This window comes from Octodon degus, unplaced genomic scaffold, assembly GCF_000260255.1.
Source record: "Octodon degus isolate 3935 unplaced genomic scaffold, OctDeg1.0 scaffold00122, whole genome shotgun sequence".
Classification (NCBI taxonomy): Eukaryota; Metazoa; Chordata; class Mammalia; order Rodentia; family Octodontidae; genus Octodon; species Octodon degus.
In genome coordinates, this window is record NW_004524698.1 from 7,063,788 (window position 1) to 7,072,878 (window position 9,091).

Sequence of the window (9,091 nt, forward strand, 5' to 3'; positions counted from 1 at the left end):
AGTGGTCTAAAGCACCTACTTGGAACAAGCTTGGCTAAAGCACAGGGACCGCGGTTCGATCCCCCAGCACCACATGCCAGCCAGCTGCGCCCCCTGGTGGGCTGAGCTGGCCACACACACACACACACACACACACACAATAAATGTTAAAAAAAAAAAAAAAAAATCAAAGCTCCATAGAAAAAGTCATGAGTGTAAAAGGGATCTTTCCTACTCCTTATGATTTTTAAAGCTGTGCCTCGTGTCTCTCCATGTCAACGCAGTCCTGGCCTTCCTGAGGGCCCAATATATGTCCATGTCCCTGAGCACTTCTAGGGACCAGAAGCTGCACTAGAGCCTGACCCATATTCTAAATGTTAATCCTTCCTACAGCTTCAGAAGGTGGGCACCATAAGGCCCCAACCCCTACACCCTGCACAGAAGGGCTCAGCTTGATCTGGGAATTAATGAGCAAGGATCCATACAGAAGTGATGGCAGAGGGGCAAGGGAGATGGCTCAGTGGACTAAGTGCTTCCCTGGCAAGTGCAAAGGCCTGAGTTCAATCCCTGGTTCTGGAAAAAAAAAAAGCAAAAAGAAGTGATGGCAGTACCAGAGCCCAACCCAGACCCTTGTTCCTTATCTAACTACCATACCTGCAACAGTGTTCACCTTCTGCTGTTCCACTATCCTGACTACTCCTCACCATCCTTGAGAAGGCTTCTCTGCATGAGCTGTAGCTGATCTATTTCCACACCACTTTGGGACCCTCTGTGGCCTGTTCTCTGGTGACTATATGCTGACACCTGTACAGGGCACTGGGTTCCTCATACCTAGCACCTGTCCTCACTTGGAAGATGTGGATGCAGTTCTGGGAATGAAGTTCCTACCTGAGAATCTGTACATTGGCCTCAGCTGTCCCTCCTGAGAGCCTCTGGCTTTCTTAGGAGGATGTTCCCTGAGGGCTGCTAGCCAAAAGCACCTGGAACCCTGATATCCTACCAGTCTCTTTCATAATTCACTGGTGTGACACAGGAGCACTCACATGGAATGGACACTAATCAGATCCCATGAGCCTTGGGACATCTGCTACCATGAGATAGGTGTTGTTGGCTCTGTCTGCAGCATAGAAAACAGTCTTAGAGGTCAAGCTAGCACCATGGTGTCAGAGGGGGACAGAGTATACCACAACGGCTCCCCCTGGGCAGTGTCCAGCAGGTAGTTGTCCTCTTAAACATCTGGCAAATAACCAGTAAGCAAACCCTCTCATTTCATTAGAATGGGGAGTGACCTGCCCAGGTGCCCATTGTGAATGAGCCAAGGAGGGACAGAGCAGCCCCAGAACACAGACTCCTCACTCCTCTTCTTCCCTTCCACAGACAAACATATTGCCCACCAGAATGCTCACTGTCATGCATAGATCACAGCTAGCCTTTCCAACTTAGCCTGGCCTAGTCCACAAGGTCCTTCAAACCTCAACAAGGCCTTCCAGCTGACAACCTGCACCTTTCACCTTTCTGGCATGTGTTACAAGGGGAAATTCTGGGAATGCTTCCTATATTGACAGATTGAGAAGTTACCCCTATTTTGTGCATTTCTGATTCTCAAACTTTTACAAAGCCAAAGGTTGGGCTTAGGGGAGTTAAAGAACAGAAAGATGTTTGTGAGGGACACTGACCCATCCTTCCAAAGTAACAGCAGCCAAAACCAATCTGGGAAAGCCTTTCATGATGGGACTCACAAGGAAGCTAGAGAACAGCTCCTCCTAGGACCCCCAAGGTACTCTCTCATAACTGGCCCCACCAACTTCCTGACTCTCACCCTCCTATATACTCAAGCAAAGATTCACTCTTCACCTCCAACTTTTGTCTTCAAGACAGAAGAAACATCCCATTAGATGTTTCTTCTGTCTTGCCTCCATGAACATAATGCTCTGGTCACTGGTCTCACTTCAATTCCAGAGCAATGGCATTGTTCAAGCACCTCCACCTGGTCTCCAGCATGTGCCAGCCCAGCCTGAAGTAGACTCTCCACAAGTGACGCAAATCATAATGTGAAAGTAGCACTTTAACTGCCATTCTACTATCCCAGTAACTAATGCAGCAAGTCACAGTAAGGTCTCATTACTTCCACAAGAGAGACAAACACAAGAAGACTCGGGAGGTGGGGGCTTCACTGTTACCAGAACCATGTAAAGAGAAAGGGTTGCTACTGCAGGGTTCAAAAATTCCTTTCCCCTTGCTGAGACAAATATAGACTGCTCTATCCTCAGACAGGACTTCAATGATCTCCTAGCTGGGCACCTTTATTTTGTAAGTGAGTGAAGACAATGTAGAAAAAGAAAGCAACAGGTCACAAAATGAGGAAACTGAACATGGGGCAAACAAGGAGGCTCAGGAGCCGAGGAGATGGCTCAGTGGAATACGTACTTCCCTGGCAAGCAGAAGAGCCTGAGTTCAATCCCTGGTTCTGCCAAATTAAAAAAAAAAAAAAAAAAAGAGGCTCAGCTAGACCTGTCAAACAGTATTCAGAAAGACAGAGTAATCTATTAAAGCACAAATAGTAATGGAAAAAAATTAATAGTATTAAGGAGAAAGAAGTGGCTCTCAGGTTTCCTTTTTAGAGCTGGGGATGTAGCTCAGAGTCTCAGCTATTGTCTAGCATGCAGAAGGCCTGGGCAAGGCCCTGGGTTCGAACTACAAAAGCTAAAACCAAGAAAACACTAGGCTTCAAGAACAAACAGAATGGTAGAATTATTGACCATTTTTCTACTGTCATTTTTAATCCCAAATATGGTATGTTATTGAAAGGTTCAAAGATGTGACTAATACTGCAATAAAGTATACTGGCATTGAAAAAAAAATTTAAAGAGAAAATGTCAGGGGTGTGTGGTGGTGCATGCCTGTAATCCCAGCACTCCAGAGGCTGAGGCAGGAGGACTGCTGAGTGTTGGAGGCCAGCCTGGGCTACACAGTGAGTTCAAGGCCAGCCTAGACAATATAGCCAGACCCTGTCTCAACAAAACAAAACAAAACAACTCAGCAAAAGCCACTGGAGCTCTCCTGTCCCACCAAGGACAGTCAGTCATCACTGTGAATCTGAGTCAGAAAGAACCTGAGATGTGCAACCTTGCTATACATCAAAGTCATTATCTTACCCTAGACCAACTGAATCAGAATAGCTTGAGAATGGACTCCAAGAATCTATAATTTTAAAAATTCTCCCAAATAAACCTGAAACAACAGAAGGACACAATGGTATTGGCAACCACTTAGAAACTGTGATTCTTCCTTCTAAATGAAAATGAAACCAAAGTCAGAGAGGAAAATGATTTGCCAAAAGTAACACTGCGTTGGTGCTGGGCCCTGCCTAGAAACTATTTCTACCAATTCTGAGTCCAGAAAGGCAAATCCTCTCATCTCTAAATGCCCAGGACCCCTCCCCACTACCCAGAACCAGTTACCTCTGCAGGCCAATAAGCTTCCACTTCTGAAAATCCATAATGTGCAAAGGAGAGGACACCCAGTGCTTCACAGGTTTGGCATAGTGGCCATAGTTGGGAACAAAAATGGACAATGCTGTCACAAGCTTCCTGACTATGGTTTCATCTTCTCCTAGAACCACGAGGGTCCTCCCACTGAGTAGGGAGTAGATAGCTGGGTGGGCAAAGGGGTACTGGCGGATGAATCTTAAGGCATTCTGGCCAGCCCTCTTTTTATGCCTCTCGGAAGACAAGCTGACTGGGTAAGCAGAGGAGGGGGTCCTGTCTGAGCTAGTGGAGGCTACACTGCTCACATAGCTGGTGTCAGAATAGTTATCCAGACTAGTCTTACTGACATCCCGGCTAGCCAGCAGGTGGTTTGGATCCAATTCATAAGCTGGGAATGTCTCACAACTGTTGTCTTGTGAAGGATTGGTGTTTTCCACTGCAAAGTCCACATGGAAGTGCTGGTCCTTCTGCCTGTAGCGCTGTGGGGGAATGCTCACTACACCATCCTCATCAGAGAGAGTGTGGGCAGGGATGGGGAGTGGTACCAGTTGACCATTGCTCTCCTTTCCAATACAGCAGGAGGAATCTATCTGAGGCGGGGTGTTTTCCAAACCACCCTCCTGGGCCTCACTTAGCTCCAGTGGATTGATGCTTGCACTAAAGTGGATGGCCCCCTCATCTGCATATGATTCTTCCTCATTAATGGCACTTGGATAGCTGGCCTTAAAGTCATCAGGGATGAGGGCCTCAGAAGGACAGGTGCTCAAGACTTCAATACTGTCCTCACTGATGGTCCTGTGGCTGACTGCTTTGCTTCGGACCACCTGGGGACTTAATGGCACCGTAAGGCTTGCCTGGCTGTCAGACTTTGCCAGCAGAGCAGTAGACTTCTCAGTGCCCAGAACTTCAATGCTTTCACCACTGCTGATGCTCCCTTTCATGTCCATATCCAGGTAGTCCAGGTTTTCTTGGGGGTCAAAACTGTTTGATTCTGTCACCTCTACTTCTTTGTACTCCTCATCTCCAAGTTCCTGGTCCATCTTGATCAACACAGACTCCACACTGGACTTGTAGGAACCAACACTAATTAACACTTTAGGGATCAGGCATTCTTCCAGAGACCTGGAAGGTAGCCTGTCTTGACTGAGCTGAGATGGTACACTCTCTTGTTTCTCCACCATCCTGTCATCAGCATCCACAAAGTCTTCAAAGAGGAAGTTTGTTATATGTTGTTGTTTTAGAAGTGTTCGGTCAATCTGACTGGTCAGGAGGTAGCACAGGTCTCCTCTGAACATGCGTTCAATGTGGCCGAGCTGGGCTAGGGTTTGGGTGAAATACTCAGTGTCACAGAGCTCCTCCAATGTCTTCAACTTCTTGTCAAAACACTTGGTAGACTTTGCTTTAATGAGTTTTGGGGTATAGGCTGGTCTGCAGGTGTAAATGTCTGAGTCAGCAGACTCATCTGGGTTAGAGGTAGTGGATGCATGGTCAGCCTGACCCTGGGTATGCTCCATCTCACCAGGACACAAATCAGACCCCTTCACCTTCCTATGAGGATATGATCGGATCTGCTTCAGCAGGTCTTGATGTTCAATAATGGACTTCTCTACACTAGCCAGTTCATTAGCTTTTTCAATTGCCTGAGATGAGTAAAAACCTTTATCATTGGCTTTCTTCTGGATCTCTGTTTCTGTGTGCAGGACTGTCCTAGTATAATCCAAGTCTTTCAGCTTTTTTTCAAGTTCCCCAGCAAATGCCTTCCTGTTGCCTGATTTCAAACACTCAGAGGCTTTAGAAAATTCAGCTGAAAGCTCCTGGAACTGCTGCATGATTTTATGCTGGTCTGCTGAGATATATGCCATGCAGAAGGGCCTCACAAAGCCTCGGGCTTCTAGATCATACAGGGTGAGGTGATGCACATATGCAAACGCTCCTTCCTTGGAGTCTCCCAGCACTACTTTGGAGTCCTCCACAAAGTTTAGCTTGGGGTAGGCAGAACCAGGAGGATGGCCCACAAAGGAAGCCTGGTAATCCACAGACATGATACGCAGAGAGAAGTAATTGAGATCAAAAGTACCAAAAACTTTGGTGTCATTGGGAATGGTCAGCAAGGGTTGGGGTCCCACCTGCTCAGAGAACTCTGAAATAAGGATGAAGTCCCTTGAGAACTTGGCCCCGGACAGCTTAGACCACGGGTTGGCTCCCTGGTTGGCGAAAGGGAAGAGCGGCACTGAGTACTCCTCAGGCAGGGACGGTTCGTTGTAAGGCTCTTCCTCGTATTCATCTTCTTTGGTGAAGGCTACCACGTCAGGGGCGCTGATCATATTTCCTGATATACAGAGAGAACATTGAGAGGAAATGGGAAAGAACGCAGGGTCAATCGATACAGCAAAGCGAGTCCTATTAAGGAGGAAGCGAAGTCCTTGAGGACTTGTTCGCGGCCCCAGGGATCCTAGGCGGCCTCTCACACTAGAGAACTTGAACTCTTGAAGCTCCCTTAGACGTACAACTCCTCCAGAGCCCGCAGAGGTCCATGAACTGCAAAGCTGCAGACCCAGAAGACGGCGGAGGATGGTCGCTTTCCCTCTTCCTCCGGCAAGCACCACCGGCGCAAGGCACCTGCAACGAGATCACTACCACTCCCCGGAGCCCACCGAGACTGCAACAGGACCAGTCCTAATTGAGTGCCTAATGTGGACGCAGGGTTCACCCAAGCTTTGCCACCCGCACGGCCCGAAAGCAAAAACCGTCTGGGATCCTTGGAGGCCACAAACCGGAGACAGCTACCGCTGCGCCGCCATCTTAGCATCACATGACTCCCGGTCAACCACGCCGAGTGCCCCGGAAGTGTCTCACAAACTTCCGGACAGGAGCAATAAAGGTAGTTAGAGCGCCTCGGACGGCACGACCCAGTGGCCCCTACCAAGTACCAGTAGACTAGTTAAACACTGTACTTGAAAGAAAGCCAAGTAGGACTGGAATGTGGAGGCGAAAAGCGCTTGGCTGTGCGCTCTGGGAGCGCGAGGCAGTCTGGGAGTTGTAGTTCGGCGTCACTGTGGGGCGCTACTCTGGAGGAAGTGGCGGGAGAAGGCGGGAAGAAGCAGAGTTGCGGGTTTTGGTTTATGGGTCCGCGGCTGCCGGGAGAAGGAGCAGTAACTGCAGCCCCGGAAGCCAGCGTGAAGGTGGGCAAGTCACCAAAGGGCGGGCGCCTCCCAGAGTCTGGAATTCCCCCGGGTGCGCGCCAGGCGGCCCTTGTCCCTGGCTTCTCCAACATGCGCAGGCACCCGGAGAGCCGCTACGGGCGCGGGGCCTAGAGATGATCTTTTCGGTCGTCCGTTACCCGCTCCGGTGGTTTCGAAGGCCCACGGGCCGTACTTTGACCCTCGCTGCCATGGAGGTTGCCTTCCGAGGCGTGCGGAAAGTCCTGTGTGTGGCCGAGAAAAACGACGCAGCCAAGGGAATCGCTGATCTGCTGTCCAGCGGTCGCATGAGACGGGTAAGAATGTGTTTGCGACCCGCTGCGCCCCCTGGGAGAAGCCACTGAGCGGGACAGCGTGGCGGGCGCCGGGATTCTCCGTCTCGGAGACCACTGCTTCTCGCGTGGCCCAGTGCAGAGACTTCCCTGACCGCAAGCTGGCGCACCCGTGGAATTGTAAAATATAGTCAGATTTTTTCACTTGTTAGAAAATCTTCAATCTTTGTGTCTCTAACAGCGTTCTCAAATTTGTCTAATCCTCCAACACACCTGGGAACACTGCCTGTTTTGTAGATCTAACGTTTAGTTCAATTGGAAAGCTAAGCAAACTCCTTTAACTTCGAATTCAAGCCCCGACTCGACCAAATGATCCCCAACTATCTGAGCCCTTCCGTATTTTGTGCCACATCGCTTACATTGTGCATTTCTAATTTACCAGTCCCTAATCTCACCTTGATGGGATGACAAGCTTTGGGAGTTAAGAGTTGGAGTCAGCCCTCTTCTTGTTCCTACAAATTGATTCCAAGAGCTAAAAGTATAGTATGTGAATATTTTCAGGATAAACTGTGGTCACAGAGGAAAGGGAAGATAAACGACTTAAAGGAGGCAAGGGCATGAGAACCTTTGTTCAGGAAAATCTCCCAGATAATAAAGGTGGTTCATGAAATGGTTTTCTGTAGAACATTTCTAAGAACATGGGACCTAAGTTCCCGGTTCCGGCTTTTCTGTTGTTGCTGCTGTTTGTTTGTTTGTTTGTTTGTTTGTTTTACAGTTTCCAGGGACCTTAGATCTGTTCTTCTAGCTCTAGGAAAAGGCAGCTGAGGTTGAACAGCTGGCTTAGAGGTTCGCCTTTTTCCAGTGCTGAAAATCATGACCAGCTCAGCATTTGCCTACTTCTGAGGCTCTGAAGCTTTTGAAAGGGGCCCCTTTAATCTTACTTCTTTATATTTTACAACTCTGCTTAAATGTTTCTTTTTGAAGGAAACTTTCTCTTACATCCCTGCCCCTAGCACCACTAGGTCAGGGACCTTTGGGGTTTTTTGTTTTGCTTTGTTTGTTGTTGTTTTTGCGGAACCAGGGATTGAACTCAGACCCTTGGGCTTGCCAAGGAAGCGCTTATTCTACTGAGCCATCTCCCCGGCCCCAGGGACCTTTATTGATAAGTTATCATGGCACTTTGCTTTCCTATTTGGAAGTTATCTTCCAAGTTCAGTACAGCAAAGTCAAATTATTTGTTGGACTCTCAAGCTCCGAAGGATAAAGTAGTATATTAAGTAGTTGCTTTATACTCCTGGTGTTTAATGTAGGTCTGAAATACAGAGACTTTCAGTGAATATTGGTTGGGTAAATGAGTCTGGAAGTTTATCAGACAGTACAAATGTGTGAGGAACAAACCACCCCCTACACACACACACACAAAGAGGAACAACCCAATGGTGTGCCTTGTTTAAAATGAGGGAGTGTTGGGGCTGGGGAGATAGCTCAGTGGAATAAGCACTTGCCTGGCAAGCATAAGGAACTGAGTTCAATCCCTGGTTCCACAAAAAAATAAAATAAAATAAAATAAAATGAGGGAGTGGGTAGGAGCTTGGTCAGTAGGGGTGGAAAAACTAGCAGGTCAAATAAGAGAAGCAATTGCATGCAGATCCTGAAGGCATTAGGAAGCCATGTGGTTGTGGGTAGTTGAATGTGGTAAAACATACATAAAATTCACCACTTTAGCTATTTTGAAATGTATGATTTGATATCATTTAATACATTCCCCAAAAGGAGATCTCTATTTATTAAGCAACTATTCTCCCTTATATCCTCCTTCCAGTCACCTGCAGCCACTACTTTCTATCTGCATGGATTTGCTAATTCTGGACATGTCCTACAAATGGAGTAGTGCACTATCGGGCCTTTCTGTGTCAAGATTCTTTCACTTAGCATCATGTTTTTGAAATCTGTCCATGCTGTAGTGTGTATTGGTACTTCATCCCTTTTTATGGCTGCATAGTGTTTCATTGCATAAATAGATCTCTTATTTTGGCTTTTTGTTTTTGGTTGGGTTTTTAGGGAACGGTCTACAGGGTGTTCAGGGTCTCACTACTAGATCAGACTCATACTGATCCTCCTGTTTTCAGCCTCCCAAGTGCTGGGATTACAG

The 9,091-nt window shown here is 47.7% G+C and overlaps 2 protein-coding genes across 3 annotated transcripts in view; one reads left to right on the forward strand and one right to left on the reverse strand.

Moving 5' to 3' along the window:
* Smcr8 (Smith-Magenis syndrome chromosome region, candidate 8) overlaps window positions 1-6,303 on the reverse strand; it is a 12,031-nt gene extending 5,728 nt beyond the window's left edge. Inside the window, exons 1-2 of one of the 2 annotated variants that reach the window (XM_023700135.1) lie at window positions 6,221-6,303; window positions 3,441-5,799 (exon numbers count right to left, since the gene is read on the reverse strand). In XM_023700135.1, the coding sequence (XP_023555903.1) occupies window positions 3,441-5,791 (2,351 nt within the window). In that variant the 5' untranslated portion in view covers window positions 5,792-5,799; window positions 6,221-6,303. Of the gene's footprint in view, window positions 1-3,440 lie in introns of both variants that reach the window. The other variant, XM_004640285.2, reaches the window with a different exon arrangement.
* Window positions 6,304-6,361: 58 nt separating this feature from the next.
* The window catches only part of Top3a (DNA topoisomerase III alpha), a 42,736-nt gene continuing 40,006 nt past the window's right edge, over window positions 6,362-9,091 (forward strand). Inside the window, exons 1-2 of the mRNA XM_004640286.2 lie at window positions 6,362-6,963; window positions 7,519-7,548. Of these exons, the coding sequence (XP_004640343.1) occupies window positions 6,784-6,963; window positions 7,519-7,548 (210 nt within the window). The 5' untranslated portion in view covers window positions 6,362-6,783. The remainder of the gene's footprint in view (window positions 6,964-7,518; window positions 7,549-9,091) is intronic.